Raw genomic sequence first — 21,869 nt, forward strand, 5'->3', positions numbered from 1 at the left:
CGCCCCAGCTCCGGGCCGCGGGGGCGCATCGCGGGCGTCGGGCGGGGCGGCCCAGCGGGTAAAAGCTGCGCGGCCGCGGGCTCGGCACTCACGGCTCTGATGGCTCCGACGGCACTGACGGCCATGGCGCGTTCGAACCTCCCGCTGCCGCTGGGCCTGGCCCTGGTCGCATTCTGCCTCCTGGCGCTGCCCCGCGACGCCCGGGCCCGGCCGCAGGAGCGCATGGTCGGAGAACTCCGAGACCTGTCGCCCGACGACCCGCAGGTGCAGAAGGCGGCGCAGGCGGCCGTGGCCAGCTACAACATGGGCAGCAACAGCCTCTACTACTTCCGAGACACGCACATCATCAAGGCGCAGAGCCAGGTGCGGTGGGCGGGGTGCTGGGAGGGGACACCCGGCCCAGATGGGGGAGGCCACATGCACTGCCCCAGCGTGCATGAAGGGGGCCTAAAAGCGCAATCGGGATATTTTCATGCAATATTTTAAAAATCGAATTAATGCTAAAACTCCACCATGGACAACCATCTAAATTTCAAGGAAAGGCATAATTAAACCCTGTATTGCACTACCTGCCTTCCTGGCTTGCCTGGTCCTAGTCTCTGCCCTGATGGGGTGGATCGGGGAGGAGGGAAGGCAGGTGGGGACAGTGGGCAGCTCCCTAGATGGGGCATGTCTGATGTCTGCCAAGGCTGCTGGTGGGGCTCAGCCTCCAGGCCTCTCCACCCTCCATCCCCACCAGAACTTCCCCCACCCCCCACCCCCGGTTTGAATCATCCCCTCTCCCTCTCTCCCCACCTGAGTGCCTGGGGGCAACAGGAGAATATATCAAGAGGTGAGAAGTGAGGATCAAGGGTCAAGACCCCTGACCTGCCCCTACCCTATGTCCCCAGCTGGTGGCCGGCATCAAGTACTTCCTGACGATGGAGATGGGGAGCACAGACTGCCGCAAGACCAGGGTCACTGGAGACCACGTTGACCTCACCACTTGCCCCCTGGCGGCAGGGGCGCAGCAGGAGGTAACAGCTGGGCTCCTCCAGCCCCAGCCCTCCCCAGAGCCTCAGGCACTCAGGTTGTCCATCCTGAACTGGTTTGGCTGGACACATAGACGTCTAGATGTCTGGCTGAACCTGTCGTCCTTCTGGATGAGTCAGCCTCTGGGCCAAGATGGGGTGCAGAAAGGAAGCTGGGGCTTCCCTCGGGAATGGGGAAGTTGGCTACCAAGATCTGGAGTCTAGCCCCAGACATGTGGCTTGACATCCGTTGGGTCAGTGATTGTCCCTCTCTTGGCCTGGAGCGGCCTGGCAGGCAGAGGGCTGGCTGTTGGGAGGAGACAGGTTGAGGCTGGGCTCACCCCTCCTTCTCCCCCATATTCCCTCCACAGAAGCTGCGCTGTGACTTTGAGGTCCTTGTGGTTCCCTGGCAGAACTCCTCTCAGCTCCTAAAGCACGACTGTGTGCAGATGTGATAAGTCCCCGAGGGTGAAGGCCATTGGGTTTGGGGCCATGGTGGAGGGCACTTCAGGTCCATGGGCCATATCTGTCACAATAAATGGCCAGTGCTGCTTCTTGCATTGGTTTCTTCCAAGTGCTTCGCTTCTGCCCCCATCCCCCACTCCCACTTCTGGCAGCTCCCAGCTCCCCAGCCCAAGCTGAGAGGTCACCCTGTCACCTGCAGCAGAGCTGCTGCTGTCCCATCCCAGACAGTGCTGAAGGTGCAGGGCTGAGCCTCCAAATGTGGAGCCCCCCAAACACCCCAGCATCACAGGCATAGAGGAACAAACCTTAGAGCCCCCACACAGAGCCAGAGACTCCCAATATTCTCAGAGGTCAGGGGTGGGGGCAGACTCACAGAGGAGGGGCGATGGCCTGAGATAAGAACAGGGCCGGCTGCCTGGGAGCACTCTGAGGAGGAGTCTGTGCTCTGCTCCCGCTAAGCCCCAGGAGGAGCTCATGGGTGGCATGGGGGGCTTCAATCAGGCAGTGTCCTCACCCAGGACACTGAGCTCCCAGCCTATAAAGATTCCTCCACCTGCATGTGGCCCAACGATGGCAGAGTCCCTGCAGGCCAAGAGACCATGAGGGCTAGGACAGTGCCTCTCAGTTCACACTGTGGGCTCCATGCCACAAGGATGCCTCTCTTGCCTTGCCCTGGGCAAGACGCCTGAAAGGGGCTAGACTGGGAGCCGTAGAGGGACAGAGCTTGTCTATCGCCCACAGGAGGGGTGAGGGGACAGATTCAATGTAATGACATTTAAAGAAAACAGCATTGCAGCCGGCCTCACGCCTGTAATCCCAGCACTTTGGGAGGCTGAGGTGGATGGATCACCTGAGGTCAGGGGTTCAAGACCAGCCTGGTGGCCGGGCGCGGTGGCTCACGCCTGTAATCCCAGCACTTTGGGAGGCCGAGGCGGGCGGATCACGAGGTCAGCAGATCGAGACCATCCTGGGTAACAGGGTGAAACCCCGTCTCTACTAAAAATACAAAAAATTAGCTGGGTGTAGTGGCAGGCGCCTGTAGTCCCAGCTACTCGGGAGGCTGAGGCAGGAGAATGGCGTGAACCCGGGAGGCGGAGCTTGCACTGAGCTGAGATGGCGCCACTGCACTCCAGCCTGGGCGACGGAGCCAGACTCCGTCTCAAAAAAAAAAAAAAGACCAGCCTGGACAACATGGTGAAACCCCGTCTCAACCAAGAATACAAAAATTATCTGGGTGTGGTGGCGGGTGCCTGTAATCTCAGCTACTCAGGAAGCTGAGGTAGAAGAATCGCTTAAATCCAGGAGGCAGAGGTTGCAGTGAGCCGAGATTGCGCCACTGCACTCCAGTCTGGGAGACAGAGCGAGACTCCATCTCAAAAAAATTAAAAATAAAAAAAGAAGAAGAAAACAGCATTGCAACATTTGCACAACTGAATTTGTGGCTGCAATTCATACCCCCCCCATACATATACACACGCACACACCCAAAGCACAACACACCAGACATACACACACAGACACCCAGAGCACACACTCAGATGCTGGCAGATATCACACGCATACCCAGAGAAACACAGCCTAGCAACTCATGAGCACAGAAGCAACACACCCTAGAGAAACAACCTGGAGATGTACACACAAAACTCAAACACAATCCAAGGACCCACGTGCCACACCCAGAGGTTCCTCAGATGCACAAGCACACACCCACACTTGGGATATGGGCCTTGGGGGCGCTAGGTATAGGCACCATCAGGCCCAGGCAGGCAGCACTGCAGTGGCTGCAGAGAGCATCCCACGGCCCTTCCTTTCTGACAAGGCCTCACACCCTGCTTGTGCCTGCCTGGTCCCCTGCCCCAGGCTGGGGCCTAATAAGCAGCAGCCCCAGCTCCCAGGCCCTGCTGTCGGCCTTTGGAGGCCAGATTGGGGTAGAGACGGGGAAACGGGAAGTAGACCCTGGGTCCCACCTGGGAGTGAGAAGCTGAGGGGTGGCATTTGACAGGAGCTGGGGACCCAGGAGATGACATCCAGCCCTGCTTCTGCTCAAGCTTGTCAGATGTGGCAGCTCAGACAGCCCAGGGTGTGTGCAGGGCCTGCTGCTTGGAAGGGCTCCCATGTACCACCAAGCAGGGACTCCCAGCATGGGGCAGGCACAGGGTGGGTGGCAGGAAATGCCTGTTGAATGAATGTGTGAGGTGGTGGAGAGAAGCAAGGCCCAGAGACGCCTGCCCGGTGACCTCTCCGCCCCTGGAATCTGTGCCCGAATCCCAGATGGCATTTCCTCCTCATAGTCTATTCCTGGGCCCTGGGCCAGCCAGTGCCTTCCGCCAGACCAGGGAGGGGAGGTGCTTCTTCTGTCCTGGGACCCTGGAAGCTCCAGCACTGACTGGTCTGGCCCAGAGATGGGAGGGTTGGCAAAAAACTATTGCCCTTCAGCTCCCGCTCCTGACTCCCTCTGGCCTGAACTGCACCCTGGATTCGCCTCTACTAGAGGTGAGATGGCTGTTGTAGATAATGGAAAATCCTCCACTCAAAGAGAGACCCCTGGGGCCAGGGCGAGGCTTGAACTTGACTCAGTGCTAGGTCTCCAGCACCCCGCATAGGCCAGTGTCCCACTGTCACCCCCAGCCATGGGGACAGGGGGTCTGGACATGCAGCCTAGGCTCAGGCTATCAGTCGGGGAGGTCATCTAAGTCCTAGAGCAGGTAGTGGGGCACAGCCTTCAGCCTCCTTCCCTGCTTCCCTCTCCCAGCAGCAGGGTCCTCCACACATCCCTGCCCGCCCCTTGCCCTGAGGCCAGAAGGACTTGAGCAGCCACGACTCCACCTCCCCTCAGTGGGGCTCTAGAGTCTGACCCCAGAAAGGGCAGGATATGGCAATGACCTCCGACCTCTGGGTTCATGATATCCCCATCCGGTTGGTGCTCTTCTACTGGAGCTGAGGGTCCTGGCAGGATTGAGTTCCTGGGCTCTGAGTCCCCATTCCTAGAGCCCATTGGGCCCCCAGGCCCTGGTAACCCTGGGGTGTTCAGGCCTATTCTTTTTCTCCTGACTCTTGGGCCAGATGGGCCTTCCTCCCCAAAGCAGGGTTGCTGCCTTCTCGGCCCTCCTGGCACCGCCGGCACCTGAGCTCAGCCCACGTTCTGCCTCATCCCTCCAGCTGCTGCTAATGCCCTGCTGGGCTGAGCTAGCATGCGGGCGCTGGTAGGGCTGGAGGGGATCCAAGAGCAGCTCCTTTCACATGCAACACGGGCACACACTCGTTCGTGCGTGTGCACCAATTCCCTTCCCTGTGCCTTGGCCTAGCCAGTGAGGACATGGAGCTTCCTGGGGTTTAAAAACTCTGTTGGGGCCCCTGCTCTGCAGGGCCTGGACAATCATTCCAGCAGATCTGGGGACCTGTCCCAGTGCACCCAGGTGGGCAGACTGCCAGGGGCTGAAGTCTGTATCTGGTGTCCTCCTGGGGTCAATTCCTGAAGTCCTCTTCTCCAGCCTGCAGGGGTGAGTGGGGCACGGGTGGGTGAATGAGCCAGACTCTGCCCTCCCCGATCCCCATGGGAGTTACTCGGAGCCATTTCTGGCTACAAGCCCCTGGGGTTCCCCTCGCCGGCCCCTTCCCGCTCCTGCCTGGTTCACCTCAAATGTGGTGTCCACAATCTCATCGATGATGGCTGCCTGGGAGCGGAACTTCTGCTGCTCCTGCTCCACGCTTGCCACCAGCTGCAGGTAATGGAACAGGAGCTCCTGCTGCCTGTGGGTGGGGGGGGGGGAGGCAGAGACAGGGGCTGGGCTGACCTGCTGGCTGGGCCTACTGGACCCCAGAACCACCCAGAGGCTCTTCTTGCCTGTCTCCTCCCCACGAAATTTATATGACTGCAGACCTCCATTTCCAGGAGGTCTCCTTTTCCAGACACGAGAAAGAGCCCAAGTGTGCCTGTAGCGCAGAGGCTTCTGGCTTTAATTGTTTATCTTCCTAACCACCCATCCCTCCACCCACCCATTTGTCTGCCCTATTCCTCCCCATACGCCCACTCGACCATCCGCCCATCCATCCACCCACCTCCTTATCCAGTCACTCACCCATCTGGCCTCCAGCCACTCACAACTCACCTCCCCCTTCATCCACCTGCTCTTCCCTGTAGCCACCCCCCAGCCACCCATTGACACCTTCACCATGCTGTGTAGTCAGTCACCCATCTGTCCCTCCACCCACTCATCTGCCCACCACATTACCCATTGTCCCATTTACACCCTCCCCGCCATCTTGTCAACCCATTCATCAAAGAACACTGGAAACAATGAACACAGCAAGGTGCTCCGAGGAGATGGAGATGAACGAGAGACAGCTTGCCCTCAGAGCCAGACAGCTGCTGACACTTTGAGGCATGAAGTTGGGTTCTGAGGGGCCCAGAGGAGGGAAACCTCGCCTGATGCTGGGGACCTGGAAAGACTTCTGGAGGCAGCGTCAATGAGTTGAGTTTGAAAGATAAGTGAGAGGCCAGGCGCGGTGGCTCACGCCTGTAATCCCAACACTTTGGGAGGTCAAGGCAGGTGGATCATTTGAGGTCAGGAGTTCGAGACCAGCCTGGCCAACATGGTGAAACCCTGCCTCTACTAAAAAAATATACACACACACAAATAGCCGGGTGTGGTGACACGCACCTGTAATCCCAGCTACTCGGGAGGGTGAGGTGAGAGAATCGCTTGAACCCAGGAGGCGGAGGTTGCAGTGAGCCTAGATTGTGCCACTGCACTCCAGCCTGGGCGACAGAGTGAGACCCTGTCTCAAAAAAAAAAAAAGAAAAAAAAGAAAAAAAGAGAAAGACACATGAGGGTTTACCAGGCTCGGGCAGGGCTCCTGGTGCTCCCAGGCCTGGCTCCCCAGAGATCCTTCTCATGGGGACAGCATGAGTCCCCAGGTGTCCTGGCCCAGCTGGCCACTCAAGTGGACGGGAATGGAGGTTGAGCATCGGACCTCCAGGCCTTGATCTAAGCTGTTCCTCCAACCGCCTCATTATCCCTCCACTTGGCTGAAGTCTACTCATTCTCCATGGCCCAACACAGGTCTTTAGAGGTGGGGTCCTCATGGGCAGGGGCTGAATCTGTGTCCTCTTTGGGTCCCTGGAGCCCTCACAGGGCCCAGACTTGACAAAGGTTGGGGATGGTTCTGGGGTGAAGGAATGGGTGGCACCCCTGCTGCTGGGATTAGCCAGATGGCACGCACACCTCTGGATGTGCAGAAGCCACCCAGGGTCTCCTCGTTGCACCCACAGGCTCATCCACAAGCCTCAGCGCTCCATCCCCTTCTAGAGAGGCAGGCAATGTCCCTTTCCCTCCCAGCCCTCCAGCCAGGCCCCCAGGCCTCGCTCCCTTCCTGTCTCCTCACTTCTCAGTCATGGTCCCAAACTTTTTCTCGATGAGCCGCTTCAGCAGGGTGCCTTCACTCTCCACCTCTTTGGGCTCTGGATGTAGAGAAAGAAGGGTGAGGTCAAGGCCTGGATTTGGAGAGGAGGCAGAGGAACCCCATGTGTCAGGAAGATAAGGGCTAACGGAGTTTCTGGCCAGGCTGCTCCAGGAGGTTGCTTCTCCGGGCATGCAGCACGATGCAGTTCCCTTTGTTCGTTTGCAAATCTAGCATCCACCCCACTTCTGGAAGAAGTGCCCCAATCGTCTTGAGGAAAAAATCACTTCTACCCCCTTTCAGCCCATGTCCTTTGGCTGAGGTTAGCCCCACCTCCAGCTTCAGGGATACCCCCTTTCAGTCCATGTCCTCTGGCTGAAGTTAGCCCCACCCCCCAGCTTCAAGGACAGGTAACTTAGGCCTGGCCAATTAGAACTTTTTTTTTTCTTTTTTTTTTTGAGACGGAGTCTCACTCTGCCACCCAGGCTGGAGTGCAGTGGCACAACCTCGGCTCACTGCAACCTCTGCCTCCCGGGTTCAAGTGATTCTCCCGCCTCAACCTCCCGAGTAGCTGTGATTACTGGTGCCCACCACCATGCCCAGCTAATTTTTGTATTTTTAGTAGAGACAGGGTTTCACCATGTTGGCCAGGCTGGTCTTGAACTGCTGACCTCAGGTGATCCGCCCGTCTCAGCCTCCCAAAGTGCTGGGATTACAGGCGTAAGCCACTGTGCCCGGCCCCAAGTAGGTCTTTTAAGATTTGACAAGCACAGTCAGGTGTGGTGGCTCACACCTGCAATCTCAGCACTTTGGGAGGCTGAGGTGGGAGGATCATCTGAGGTCAGGAGTTCAAGTTTGAAACAAGCCTGGCCAACATGGTGAAACCCCATCTCTAATAAAAAATACACACACACAAAAAAAACATTAGGCGAGTGTGCTGGCATATGCCTGCAGTCTCAGCTACTCAGGAGGCCGAGATGGAAGGATTACTTGAGCCTGGGAAGCATAGGTTGCAGTGAGCAGAGATTGCAGCACCGCACTCCAGCCTGTGCGACAGAGCAAGACTCCATCTCCAAAAAAAAAAAAAGACTTGACAAGCAGTTTAACTGGCTTTGGGAGGATTGCTCTAGAGTCCTCTGGACTAAAGTCCTCCTGAGTCTCAAATTCTAAAACTCTAAAACTGAGTCTGGAATTCTGTGACTGTGGAAGGAGGTTAGGGGGATGGAGAGACTGGCCCCCACTGCGGACGGGCAGGTGGGGCCAGGGCGGGCCAGGCCCGTACCTGCAGCTCTGAGCTCTGTCAGTGAGTCTTCCAGCAGCTTCTCTTGGATCCGGGCAGCCCTCTGCGAAGAAGAGGCCTCAGATCTGCCAGAGTCCCAGGCCTGCTCAACCCTGGAGGCCCCTGGCCTCGCTCCTCCAGCTTCCTGATCTGGTCCACCTGTCCCACCCCACTCGGTACCTCCTGCTTTGCTTTCTCGAGGCCTTTGAACAGCGCCGTCTGGAAGCTATCCACCAGGACAGTAATCACCAGGCTGGGGAGATGGACAGGGGTGTGCCCTCAGCGAGGAGGCCAGAGGAGAGGGGCACCCGGTACTTCTTGTGGGTTCAGCGTGGCATGACCAGGGTGAGAGGGCTGGTGTAAGGGTCCCAGGGGAGAGGAGGAAGCGCGGGTGGTGCTGGGCAGCAGAGCAGCGGTGAGTCCTCACTTGAGGAAGATGAAGTACTGGATGATGATGTAAATTATGAGGATGGGAATGATGTACCAGGCACCTAGGGGGAGCAGGCCAGACTGTGCTTGCCACCCCCAACCACGACCTGCTCCCTTCCCACACCCCGACATGCAGGCATCAGAAGCCCCACTTCGCCGATGCGGTCACTGAGCCCTGGCCGGTCCACCCCGCCAATCCCCGGCTCTCCCTGCAGCCTGGGGCCTGCCCTACCCTGGGCACGGCTGTCCATGTAGATGAGGGACCAGTCATCCAGCGTGAGCAAGGTGAAGAGGGTGAAGATGGTGGTGAAGATGTTCTGGAAGCGCTTGGGGTCAGATTTGCGGAACAGTGCCCGGAGGACCGCGGAGAAGAGGACTGGCTGTTCAGGGCCAAACTCAGCTCTCCAGTGCTATCCCCACCTCAGCGCCCCTTGTCCTGCCCCATCCCTGCTCCCCGCACCCCTTTCACCTCAGCCCCTCAGGCCCCCACCCCAGCCCCTGCAGCACCAGGATACAGAGGCAGGTAAACATGAGGATGAGGATGGCTGCGATGGACGGCAAGGACTGGCCCAGGGTCCCTGTCACTTCCTGGACGCTGGTCAGGAAGCTGTGGGCAGAAGGAGCGGGGACTGAGTCATCGGTGAGGGGCGGGGGTGTGTGTCTCTGCCCAGCAGCCACAGCTGGCGCTGAAGGCAGGAGGCTCCTGACTTGTTGGTGACTTGGGTGAGTCCTGGCCCCTCTCTGGAAAAATGAAGGGGCTGATTCCAGTGCATGGCAGGAGGCAGAAGCAGGCTGGGGTCAGCAGCCTCCTGCGCCCCCATCCCTTGAGCAGGTCACAGTGGATTTCTTGGGGGCCCCGGTCTGTATCCCCTCTTCCTTTGGAGTCCCCACCCCCGGTTGGGGGCCGTGGCTGCTGACCTGAGCCTCCGCAGGACCCGGATTGCCCTCAGGGCCCGCAGGCTCTTGAAGACCTTGAGGATCCGGAAGAGGCTTTGGTGGTAGATGGCGAAGGAGTGGGTCTGCATCAGCAAGAAGTCCAGCACGGCCATGGTCATAATGAAGAAGTCTGAGGGCACGGGGTGCCTGAGCCTGGCGGGCTCCCAACGCCAGCGCCCCCTTCCCCATCCTTCTCTCATCCCGAGCCTCCCCCAGACTAAACACACACAGCCTGGCCCCGGCCCCACCCACCCAAATTGTTCCAGAAGTCATAGAAGTACGAGCGGCCCAGGGCGATGATCTTGAGCAGGGCTTCCACCACATAGATGCAGAAGAATATGGAGTCCAAGGCCATGAAGTACCACTCTGCAGGAACACAGGGGTGCACTCAGAGCTGTCCCCAGCACCCAGTGCCCTCTCTCTCCTCAGCATTAGCCTCACACAAGCCCAGATTCCCAGGCTCTCCCCGGCTCTGCGTAAGCAGCTGCGCGACTTCACTACTGCTGTGTCTCAGTTTTCTTGTCTTTAAAATGGGGATAATTGTGTCCAGGAGCAGTGGCTCACACCTGTAATCCCAGCACATTGGGAGGTTGAGGCGGGCGCATCACTGGAGGCCAGGAGTTCGAGACCAGCCTGGCCAACATGGTGAAACCCTGTTTCTACCAAAAATACAAAACTTAGCTGGGCATGGTGGTGGGCACCTGTAGTCCCAGCTACTTGGGAGGCTGAGGCAGGAGAATCACTTGAACCCGGGAGGCGGAGGTTGCAGTGAGATCGCGCCACTGCACTCCAGCCTGGGCGACAGAGCGAGACTCCGTCTAAAATAAAATAAAATGGGGATAATTGAAGTCCACTTGATAGAGTTGTGAGCGTTAAATGCATGAACACAAGCGAAGTGCTTAGAATGGAGCCTGAGACAGCGAGCCGGGAAGCTCCTGTCCTTCACCCTGCTCCACGGCGTTGGAGGGCCCAGCCTTCCCCGACCTTCCACCCTCGCCCCTCCAGGGCCTTCTCGGGCTCCCGGCCCTTCCGCGAAGCTCGGGCTCCAGGCGCCCGCCCGCCCTCAGCCGCACATTTGGAGCAGATGCGCTCCCTAGTGGCTGCGGCGCGAACAGCACCACCTCCCGCCTAGCGGGTCCTTCTGTCTCGGGCCGGCCTCAGCGGGGTCTTTCTGAGACGCTCTCTAACACTGGGCAAGGCCATCTACTTCCCAGGGGTGAGGATCAAGTGAGCTGAGTCCTATAATCCGCCCAGCACTGGATCAGGCCCACGGAGGTCCTGGAAGAGCATCGGTGGCTTCTCCATGGGAACAGGACTCCCTGGCTCTTACCGCCCCGGATCTCGACTTCAGCGAAGGTCTGGGCCACCAGCATGACGGTGTTGAGGCAGACGATGAAGAAGATGAAAGTTTCAAAGGCCAGGGATTGGGTCAGGTTCCGGATCACTTCCCGGAAGCCCTGAATGAGGAAGGTTAGCTTTTCCCACAGCCACTGGAAGAGATTGGTAGAGTGTCCCTTCTTGCGGGTCCGCTGGAGCCGGCCGGCTGAAAGGAACAGGGCCAGAAAGTCAAGTGTGTGCAAGAGGGGACACGAGGTCCCAGGCACCCCCCAGCCTGGCTCAGCGTCCATGGTCACTCCTGCCTGCTTGCTGGCCCTCTGCCTCCCGGGTTCAAGCAACTCTCGTGCCTCAGCCTCCCAAGTAGCTGGGACTGCAGGTGCCTGCCACCACCCTGGCTAATTTTTGTATTTTTGGTAGAAACAGGGTTTCAACATGTTGGCCAGGCTGGTCTCGAACTCCTGGCCTCCAGGGCTTCCACCACGTAGATGCAGAAGAATATGGAGTCCAAGGCCATGAAGTACCACTCTGCGGGGACACAGGGGTGCGCTCAGTGCTGTCCCCAGCACCCAATGCCCTCTCTCTCCTCAGCATGAGCCTCACACAAGCCCGGATTCCCAGGCTCTCTCCAGCTCTGCGTAAGCAGCTGCGCGACTTCACTACTGCTCTATGTCTCAGTTTTGTTGTCTTTTAAATGGGCATAATTGTGGCCGGAAGCAATGGCTCACACCTGTAATCCCAGCACTTTGGGAGGTTGAGGCAGGCGGATCACTGGAGGCCAGGAGTTCGAGACCAGCCTGGCCAACGAATCCCCAACAGGCTGGTCCTGTGCCTTCTGTGGCAGGGGCCAGCCTGTTGGGGATTTGGAGTTGGCTTCTGGGGATCCTGAGGGCTCCCACTCCTATGCCTCCATGCCTTTCTTTGCTCACGTGGCAACTTACACATGGAAAAGCCACCCTCCTCATCATCCCATCCTCTTGGTAAACCTATCCTCTCCCTTTCAGGTCCTGATGAAATGTTCCCTCCTGTGGGCTGCCTTTCCTGTCCCCATTTAATAACACACTTGCCCCTCTCTGCTTGTTCCTGAGACTGTTGTCATATTTTGTTTGTTGTTGTTGTTGTTTTCTGAGATGGAGTCTCGCTCTGTTGCCCAGGCTGGAGTGCAGTATCGTGATCTCGGCTCACTACAACCTCCGCCTCCCAGCTTCAAGAGATTCTCCTGCCTCACCCTCCTGTGTAGCCAGGATTACAGGCACGCACCACCACACCCGGCTAATTTTTGTATTTTTTTGGTAGAGACAGGGTTTTGCCATATTGGCCAGGCTGGTCTCCAACTCCTGACCTCAAGCAATCTACCCACCTTGGACTCCCAAAATGTTAGGATTACAGATGTGAGCCATCGCACCCAGCCTATTTGTTTGTTTGTTTGTTTGTTTTCTACTGAGTCTTGCACTGTCACCCCGGCCGGAGTGCAGTGGCACGATATCGGCTCACTGCAACCTCTGCCTCCTGGGTTCAAGCGATTCTCCTGCCTCAGCCTCCCAAGTAGCTGGGATTACAGGGGTGCACCACCGCGCCCAGCTAATTTTTGTATTTTTTTGGTAAAGACGGGATCTCGCCATGTTGGCCAGGCTGGTCTCGAACTCCTGACCTCAAGCGTTCCACCCACCTCGGCCTCCCAAAGTGCTGAGATTACAGGCATGAGTCACCGCGCCTGGCCTGTTGTCATGTTTATTGAACTACTAGGAAGAAAGTTTGCTGGCGTATGAGCTAAAGGCCATGGTCCCTCCTTGCCCTCCAATAAGGCCCTCATTCAGGCATTAGTTCCTAATCTCTGTCCTCAAGCAGCTCACAGGTGAGTGGGAGAAATCTGGACAGATAGGATCCACCGTGGTAAATGTTCTGAGGGCAGGCCCCGAGCACAGGATGATCTGTGGTCAGCTAAGTGACCACCCCTAGTCTTGGGCCCCTCGAGGGCAGCGACTGTGTTGAATTTTTCCCCATGCTGCCATGGCCCAGGCAGGCCACACACCCACACTGGATGAGTATCAATGTTTGACTGGTGGACATATGAATAAATAAGGCAGTGACTGAATGAACAAACACCTCATGGCCTAAAGAGGTGCATAATTCAAGGAATAAAAGATGGGACCATGAACAGTCAGGAGAGTGAATAGCCAGTGGGGGACCTGTGCAGGAGGGTCGGGCCTTACGATCTGCAGAAGGACAGTGCGGGGCCGAGATCAGGTCTGGATTCTGCGCCAGGCAGCAGGAGTTGGCATGGGGGGCCCAGCAAAGACTCACTTTTGCGTTTCTGAAATTGCCCTTCTTCTTTACCCCAGTCTTCTGAATCTTTGGTGGAGATATCCTGGGTATGGACTTTTTTGGACATCTGGGTGACACGTGAGCGGATTGTGCTGGAGGACCGAGTCATGCTGTGAGCCGAGCCCCGTGGGTGTGCTACGTGATAGGGGAAGACTCCTGTACGAGAAGCAGCAGGGCCGGGGGCATCGTGAATCAGGCTCCGGGACGTGTGTGGGATAGAGAGTTGGGAAGTGTTCTGGACATAGTCGCCATGGAGGTAACTGGAATGATACGCGCCGTGGTGATCTCGGTGCTGATGGTAGTCTCGGTGCCAGTGGGTCCGGTGGTAGTGGTGCTGTGTGTGGTGGGGATGCTCGCCATGGTGGTACTCACTGGGGTGGTGATCACCTTGATGGTACTCGCTGTGATAGTCAGATATCCCACGCTGGTAGGACCCCACAGAGGAATGAGGGGAAATGGTCTCTCCGTGATGAGGAGACTTTCCATGCTGGTGGGCTTCATGATGACGGGACCTGCCATGGTGGTGGACTTGGTGATGGTGGGGCCAGCCACGGTGGGGGACTTGGTGATGCTGGGACTCATCATGTTGGAGCCCACTAAGGTGGGAAGCCTCGCTGTGGTGGAAGGACTCACTGTAGGGATTGGGTCCATGGGGCAGGTAGGACCCACCATGGTGGGAAGCCTCACTGTGGTGGGGCACGCCAGAGGAATAGTGGGATAAATTCTCACCGAGATATTGGGGTCTGCCATGGTGAGACCCCCTATGGTAATGGGAGTCACTCTGCTGATGGAACCCACTGTATTGGGACCCATCATGATGCCTCCTGCCATCACGTTGGAGCTCATCATGGTAGTCCTCACTGTAGGAATGGTGGGAGGGGACGGTGCCTTGAGAGGGAGCCAGGCCAAAGCCTGTGGGGCCATGGGCTCTGCCGTGATTCCGTGCCTCGCTGTGGTGGTGAGATTGGTGGACATGGGAGGACAAGGCTTGGTCGTGGAAGTCTTGGAACTCCGGAGGGTGGTGAGATTCACCACGTTGGTGGGGCACACCGTGATGGTGCAACTCGTAATGGTGGAGAGCTCTGCTGTGGCCTGGCCTGTGGTGTGGGGGTGATGAGTGAGAGTGAAAGAACCTATCTGCGTTATTGGTGTCTGCCTCATTCTGAGCCTTTTCAGGCACTGAGTTTTGATCCATGACTGTGCTGGGAACTCTGGAGCCAAAAGAGCTCAAGACCTGGGCCCAACAGGCCCCGCCTGGATTTCCCTTCTTTCCTGAGCCAAGCTCAGTGCAGACTGTGGCACTGGGCTTCCAGAAAGGCCTGACTATTCTCGTGGAACTCTCCCCTCTATGATGTCACCAGCAGGCCAGGGCCTCATTCCCAAATGCCTCTTCCTGGGCTATAGTTCGGAATCAAGAATTATTGTGTCAAACTCCTTCATTGTAAATGAGGAAACAGAGGTCAAGAAAAGGGAAGGACTAGACCAAGGTGACCTCACAGGTCACTGGCAAAGCTGGACAAAGAAGTCCATGGGGGCGCCATGGCTTCATCAGCTACTTTAGCCCTGTTGTTGGAAAGAAAATGGTCCAAGTGGTCCAGTCTTCAGTCCCATCTAGAGATCAGCTGGCTCTGGGGTGAAGACTGCCTGACTCCCTCATAAGTAGGTGTGTGACCTTGGGCTTGTTGCTGAACTTTCCCGTGCCTCAGTTTCTTTCTCTGTAAAATGGGAATAATAATACCTAGCCCACAGGATCAAAAAAGTTAAGATATGTAAGCCTTATATTAACAGCATAATACATGGTTTTTGTTGTTGTTGTTGTTGTTGTTAGTTTCTTTGTTTGTTTTTGAGATGGAGTCTCGCTCTGTCGCCCAGGCTGGAGTGCAGTAGCACGATCTTGACTCACTGCAACCTCCACCTCCCAGGTTCATGCCATTTTCCTGCCTCAGCCTCCCAAGTAGCTGGGACTACAGGCGCCCACCACCACGCCTGGCTTTTTCCATTTTTAGTAGAGATGGGGTTTCACCATGTTAGCCAGGATGGTCTTGATCTCCTGACCTCGTGATCCACCTGCCTTGCCCTTCCAAAGTGCTGGGATTACAGGCGTGAGCCACCACGCCCGGCCCATGTTTTTTTTTTTTTTTGAGACAGTCTCATTGTCACCCAGGCTGGAGTGCAGTGGCATGATCTCCACTCACGGCAATCTCTGCCTCCCGGGTTCAAGTGATCCTCCTGCCTTAGCCCCCTGAGTAGCTGGGATTACAGGCACCCACCACCATACCCCACCCCGGCTAATTTTTTTTTTTTTTTTTTTGAGACAGAGTCTTACTCTGTCACTAGGCTGGAGTGCAGGGGTGCAATCTTGGCTCACTACAATCTCTGCCTCCCGGGTTCAGGCAATTCTCCTGCCTCAGCTTTCCTAGTAGCTGGGACTACAGGTGCGCACCACACCCAGCTAATTTTTGTATTTTTAGTAGAGACGGGGTTTCACCATGTTGACGAGGCTGCTCTCGAATTCCTGATCTCAAACGATCTGCCCGCCTTGACAACCCAAAGTGCTGGGATTACAGGCGTGCGCCACCGTGCCCGGGCCATACACATTAAATTTAATCCTCACAATAGCCCCACATGGTAGATATTGTTTATCCCCATTTGACAGACAAAGGTGCTATGGCTCAGAGAATATAAATGAGTTGCTTGATGAATGAAAACTTACCGTCAGTGCTATCTCACTCCAAGTCTTTATCTGTAACCTTCATGCTGTCCTGTCTTCCTCCTGGAATCCACTGCAGAGCTTGCCCTGTACGCTGAATTCATATGTGCACAGCGCAGCTCTTCTGGAAGCTTATGGGTCTCAGCTTCTTGAGTGCTTGGTCAGAGCCATGTCCATAGTGGCTGCTGGGTTCCCAGTGATGAAAGAGACACGGCTCCTGTTTTAAGGAGCTCACTATCTGTTGCCAGCAGCAGACAAAGAAACAATTTGTGTGGGCTCGGCATGGTGGCTCACACCTGTAATCCCAGCACTTTGGGAGGCCAAGGCGGGTGGATCGCCTGAGCTCAGGAGTTTGAGACCAGCCTTGGGCAACATGGTGAAACCCTGTCTCTACTAAAATACAAAAAATTAGCTGGATGTGGTGGTGTGTGCCTGTAGTCCCAGCTGCTTGGGAACTTGGGAGGCTGAGGCACGAGAATTGCTTGAGCCCAGGAGGCGGAGGTTGCAGTGAGCCGAGATCACACCATTCCAACAAGAGTGAAACTCCATCTCAAAAAAAAAAAAAAAAAAAAAGAAAGAAAGAAAAAGAGAAGACTCTACCCTGAGAGAGAACAATAACCTCACATGTTGATGACATGATCTCTGATACTGAACAGGTTTTCGTTTTTGTTTTCTTGATAATAAACTGAAAAACAACTTGCTCTTTTTTTTTTTTTTTTTGAGACAGAGTCTCCCTCTGTCGCCCAGGCTGGAGTGCAGTGGCGCGATCTTGGCTCACTGCAATGCCGCCTCCTGGGTTCACGCCATTCTCCTGCCTCAGCCTCCGGAGTAGCTGGGACTACAGACGCCCGCCACCACGCCCGGCTAATTTTTTGTATATTTAGTAGAGACGGGGTTTCACCATGTTAGCCAGGATGGTCTTAACCTCTTGACCTCGTGATCCGCCCGCCTCAGCACTTTGGAGCACTTTGGGAGCAAAGTGCTGGGATTACAGGCGTGAGCCACCGCACCTGGCCACAACATGATCTTTATCCTGGCTGATAAGTCAACTTATTTCACCAATAAAATGGTGAATGCTTACCACGCCATAGCACTAGTAAGATCTGTAAATGGTCAGCATGATCATGGAGAAAATGTTTCAGCTTTCCCAAACAAACAAAAAGCCAAGATAGATTTAATGTCATTTCATATCAGGAATCATCAAAAAGTCTGTCTTGGAAGAACTACCTTGGCATTTATACTGATGGTTCAAATCAGTGGTTAGCTCCATAAGAATTTTTACTGTTCTTGGAAAAAAACAAAACCACAAACAAAAACTTGATGTTGTCACAACACACTGCTTTCTTCACAGAGAGGCACTGGTGTCAGAAACTCTTGGAGATGAAAAGTAATGATGGAGCAAAACGTTTGCCTTTATTCAACAAAGACTCGCTTACTTGAAAATGTTTTAAAAACTGGCCAGGCAGGCTGGGCGCAGTGGCTCATGCCTGTAATCCCAGCACTTTGGGAGGCCGAGGTGGGCGGATCAGGAGGTCAGGAGATCAAGACCATCCTGGCTAACACGGTGAAACCCCATCTCTACTAAAAATGCAAAAAATTAGCCGGACGTGGTGGCGGGCGCCTGTAGTCCCAGTTACTTGGGAGGCTGAGGCAGGAGAATGGCGTGAACCCGGGAGGCGGAGCTTGCAGTGAGCCAAGATGGCGCCACTGCACTCCAACCTGGGTGACAGAGCGAGACTCCGTCTCAAAAAAATATATAAAATAAAATTTAAAAAATGTGGCCAGGCAGGCTGGGCGTGGTGGCTCACGGCTGTAATCCCAGAACTTTGGGAGGCCAAGGCAGGCGGATCACCTGAGGTCAGGAGTTCGAGACCAGTCTGGCCAACATGGTGAAACCCTGTCTCTACTAAAAATACAAAAATTAGCTGGGTGTGGTGGCGGGTGCCTCTAATCCCAGCTACTTGGGAGGCCAAGGTGGGAGAATCGCTTGATCCTGGGAGGCGGAGGTTGCAGTGAGCCGACATGGTGCCACTGCACTCCAGCCTGGGCAACAGTGCTGGGATTACAGGCGTGAGCCACCAAGACTGGCAATATATTTGTTTTTAATTTTAAAAACTAAAAGAAAAGCCGGCATGGTGGCTCATGCCTATAATCCTAGAACTTTGGGAGGCCGAGGCAGGTGAATCACTTGAGGCTAGTAATTCGAGACCAGCCCGGCCAACATAGCAAAACCCTAGCTCTACTAAAAATACAAAAACAAAAACAAAATGCAGCTGGGCATGGTGGTGGGAGCCTGTAGTCCCAGCTATTCAGGAGGCTGAGACCTGAGAACTGCTTGATCCCAGAAGGTGGAGGTTATAGTAAGCCAAGATCGTGCCACTGCACTCCAGCCTGGGTGACAGAGCAAGACTCTGTCTTGGAAAAAAAAAAAACTTAGAAAAACTGAAATGAATTAAAAGCACTGTATAAAAACACAGACAAGGCATTCTTTTTTTTTTTTCCTTTTTGAGATAGAGTTTCACTTTTGTTGCCCAGGCTGGAATGCAATGATGCGATCTTGGCTCACTGCAACCTCTGCCTCCCAGGTTCAAGTTCTCCTGCCTCAGCCTCCCGAGTAGCTGGGATTACAGGCATGAGCTACTGCGCCTGGCCTGAGCACAGCCATTTTCTTTTCTTTTCTTTCTTTTTGTTTTTTTTTGAGACGGAGTTTCGTTCTGTCGCCCAGGCTAGAGTGCAGTGACACTATCTTGGCTCACCGCAACCTCCACCTCCCAGGTTCAAGGGATTCTCCTGCCTCAGCCTCCCGAGTAGCTGGGACTACAGGCGCCCGCCACCACGCCTAGCTAATTTTTTTGTATTTTTTTGGTAGAGACGGGATTTCACCGTGTTAGCCAAGATGGTCTCCATCTCCTGACCTCAAGTGATCCGTCTGCCTCGGCCTCCCAAAGTGCTGGGATTACAGGTGTGAGCCACCGCGCCCGGCCAATTGAGCACAGCCATTTTCTAGCACACGCAGACATCTGGTCTTGGAGCACTTTGTATGGGACCATTGAGAAAGCATGAGTCTGGCCGGGTAAAGAGGAGTACACAATCTACAGCATGAGTCATCCCATCTCATCACCAAGGACTCCTGCACCGATGGCTCTCTGATGGGCATTTCATATGGGAATCTTCCCACCCTGTGACTATTTTGAGAAGCTGGCCACAGTCCTGTCTCCTAGGCCATCAGATTGCCAGTTGTGCTCTTTCCAAGTCTCTGCAGCTAGCCAGCCTATCAGATGCTGCTCACCAGTCCGTGTAAATCTGTACCTTAGGCCACCTTTCCTCCACAGAAAACATCCACAGATGTATTGCCCCAAAGTTCCACCCACTGAGAGAATTTTCCTTCACCACTGTCTGTAACCTCAAACTCCTGGGCTCAAGCAATTCTCCCTCCCCCTTTAGCCTCCCAAGTAGCTGGTACTACAGGTATGCACCATCACACCTGGCTAATTTTTAAACCTTGTTTTTGTAAAGACTGGGTCTCACTATGTTGACCAGGCTGGTGTGAAACTCCTGGGCTCAAGCGATCCTCTCATCTCAGCCTCCTAGAATGCTGGGATTACAGGCATAAATCACCATGCTTGGCGCTCTTGTCTTGTCTGTCTGTCCCTCCCTTCCTTCCTTCCCTCCTTTTCTTTTTGCTTTTTTTTTTTTAACGGAGTTTTGCTCTTGTTACCCAGGCTGGAGTACAATGATGCAATCTCGGCTTGCTGCAACCTACACCTCCCGGGTTCAAGCAATTCTCCTGCCTCAGCCTCCCAAGTAGCTGGGATTACAGGTGCCCACCACCACGCCCCGCTAATTCTTGTATTTGTAGTAGAGTCGGGGTTTCGCCATGTTGGCTGGGCTGGTCTCGAACTCCTGACCTCAGGTGATCCACCTGCCTTGTGCTCCCAAAGTGCTGAGATTACAGGCGTGAACCACCAAGCCCAGCCTCTTTTCTTTTATTAAAAAAACTGAGTTTCGGCCGGGCGCGGTGGCTCACGCCTGTAATCCCAGCACTTTGGGAGGCCAAGGTGAGCGGATCACGAGGTCATGAGATCGAGACCATACTGGCTAACACGGTGAAACCCCGTCTCTACTAAAAATACAAAAAAATTAGCTGGGCGTGATGGCTGGCGCCTGTAGTCCCAGCTACGCGAGAGGCTGAGGCAGGCGAATGGCGTGAACCCGGGAGGCGGAGCTTGCAGTGAGCCGAAATTGCGCCACTGCACTCCCACCTGGGCGACAGAGCGAGACTCCGTCTCAAAAAAAAAAAACAAAAAAAACAAAAAAACTGAGTTTCACTGTGTTGCCCAGGCTAGAGTGCAGTGGCGCAATCTTGGCTCGCTGCAACCTCTACCTCCCAGGTTCAAGCAATTCTCCTGCCTCAGCCTCCCAATTAGCTGGGATTACAGGCACCTGCCCTGACGCCCAGCAAATCTGACACCCAGCAAATCTTTGTATTTTTAGTAGAGACAGGATTTCACCATGTTGGCCAGGCTGGTCTCGAACTCCTGACCTCAAGTAATCTGCCTGCCTTGGCCTCCCAAAGTGCTGGGATTACAGGCATGAGCCACTGTGCCTGGCTCCTCCAGTGTTTTCTTAAATCCAGGCTAGAGGTCAGCAAACTCCTTCCATGAAGTGGTAAATGTCTTAGGCTTTGGGAGCCATATGATCTTATTGCAGTTACCCAACTCTGCCAGTGTAGAGCATAAACAGCGTTAGACAAGAAGTAAATGCATGAGTGTGGCTGTGTTCCAATAAAACTTTATTTACAAAAACAGGTGGTAGGCCAGATTTGCTTGTAGTTTGCTCATCCCTGGTCTAGACAGTCAACAAATCAATAAAACCTCTGATGTATAATGTTTGTTAATTTGTAGTGTAAATACTCTCACAATGGCTGATTTCAGGCTATCAATGTAACACCACCAAGTGCTGTCCTGGAAGAGAGAGGCAGTAAATAACACACTACTGGCTGGGCACAATGGCTCACACCTGTAATCCAGCATTTTGGGAGGCCAACGCCTGCAGATCGCTTGAGCTCAGGAGTTTGAGACTAGCCTGGGTAACATAGTAAGACCCTGTCTACTAAAAAAAAAAATTTAGCCTTACAGAGTGGCACCAGGGATGCCAGACTGAGGTGGGAGGATCACCTGAGCCCAGGGAGGTCAAGCCTGCAGTAAGCCAAGATCTCACCACTGTACTCATCTGGGCAATGGAAGTGAAACCCTGTCTCAAAAAAAAAAAAAAAAAAAAGTAAATTGTAGTAAACTAATTAGTAAGTGATGAGTTTTGAGTATTTATCGTCTTTATTACTTATTTATTATTTTTTTGAGACGCAGTCTCACTCTGTCGCCCAGGCTGTAGTGCAGTGGTGCAATCTTGGCTCACTGCAACCTCCACCTCCCGGGTTCAAGTGATTCTCCTGCCTCAGCCTCCTGACTAGGTGGTATTATAGGCGCATGCCACCATGCCTGGCTAATTTTTGTATTTTTAGTAGAGACGGGGCTTCATCATGTTGGTCAGGCTGGTCTGGAACTCCTGACCTCGTGATCTGCCCGCCTCGGCCTCCCAAAGTGCTGGGATTACAGGTGCGAGCCACTGAGCCCGGCCTATTGTCTTTATTATTTATACAATTTATTTAATTGTAATTTTATACAATTTAATTTTTTTTTCTTTTTGCGCCAGAGTCTTGCTCTGTCGCCCAGCCTGGCGTGCAGTGGTACGATCTTGGCTCACTGTAACCTCCACCTCCCGGGTTCAAGCAATTCTCCTGCCTCAGCCTCCTGAGTAGCTGGGATTACAGGCACGTGCCACCACACCCAACTAAGTTTTCTATTTTCAGTAGAGATGGGATTTCACTATGTTGGCCAGGCTAGTCTCAAACTCCTGACCTCAAGTGATCCACCTGCCTCAACCTCCCAAAATGCTGGGATTACAGGCGTGAGCCACCACG

General features: G+C 54.6%; 2 protein-coding genes across 2 annotated transcripts; one reads left to right on the top strand and one right to left on the bottom strand.

The window, feature by feature from the left end:
* Nucleotides 1–24: 24 nt before the first annotated feature.
* On the top strand, nt 25–1,570 carry CST6 (cystatin E/M). Its single transcript, XM_004051568.4, has 3 exons — nt 25–363; nt 891–1,016; nt 1,382–1,570. Exons 1-3 carry the CDS (start codon nt 100–102, stop codon nt 1,463–1,465), a joined length of 474 nt encoding a protein of 157 aa, XP_004051616.1. The 5' UTR covers nt 25–99; the 3' UTR covers nt 1,466–1,570.
* A 3,232-nt stretch (nt 1,571–4,802) lies between these two features.
* CATSPER1 (cation channel sperm associated 1) lies at nt 4,803–14,479 on the bottom strand. The gene is made up of 12 exons (XM_004051569.5): nt 13,159–14,479; nt 10,850–11,062; nt 9,772–9,885; nt 9,502–9,649; nt 9,099–9,190; nt 8,816–8,959; nt 8,582–8,645; nt 8,335–8,407; nt 8,158–8,218; nt 6,861–6,936; nt 5,111–5,225; nt 4,803–4,967 (listed from the first exon to the last, which is right to left on the bottom strand). Exons 1-12 carry the CDS (start codon nt 14,372–14,374, stop codon nt 4,941–4,943), a joined length of 2,343 nt encoding a protein of 780 aa, XP_004051617.2. The 5' UTR covers nt 14,375–14,479; the 3' UTR covers nt 4,803–4,940.
* Nucleotides 14,480–21,869: the final 7,390 nt, after the last annotated feature.

Source organism: Gorilla gorilla, chromosome 9 (genome assembly GCF_029281585.2).
Source record: "Gorilla gorilla gorilla isolate KB3781 chromosome 9, NHGRI_mGorGor1-v2.1_pri, whole genome shotgun sequence".
NCBI classification, from domain to species: domain Eukaryota; kingdom Metazoa; phylum Chordata; class Mammalia; order Primates; family Hominidae; genus Gorilla; species Gorilla gorilla.

Excerpts from the sequence above, each read along its gene's own strand:
- CST6 (XM_004051568.4), top strand. The coding sequence starts at position 100 with ATGGCTCCGACGGCACTGACGGCCATGGCGCGTTCGAACCTCCCGCTG. Across the intron at positions 364-890 it reads TCATCAAGGCGCAGAGCCAG|CTGGTGGCCGGCATCAAGTA; the intron begins GTGCGGTGGGCG and ends CTATGTCCCCAG. Across the intron at positions 1,017-1,381 it reads CGGCAGGGGCGCAGCAGGAG|AAGCTGCGCTGTGACTTTGA; the intron begins GTAACAGCTGGG and ends TTCCCTCCACAG.
- CATSPER1 (XM_004051569.5), bottom strand. The coding sequence starts at position 14,374 with ATGGATCAAAACTCAGTGCCTGAAAAGGCTCAGAATGAGGCAGACACC. Across the intron at positions 5,226-6,860 it reads TTTGGGACCATGACTGAGAA|GCAGCAGGAGCTCCTGTTCC; the intron begins GTGAGGAGACAG and ends CCCCACCCACAG. Across the intron at positions 4,968-5,110 it reads TTGTGGACACCACATTTGAG|GCTGGAGAAGAGGACTTCAG; the intron begins GTGAACCAGGCA and ends TCACCCCTGCAG.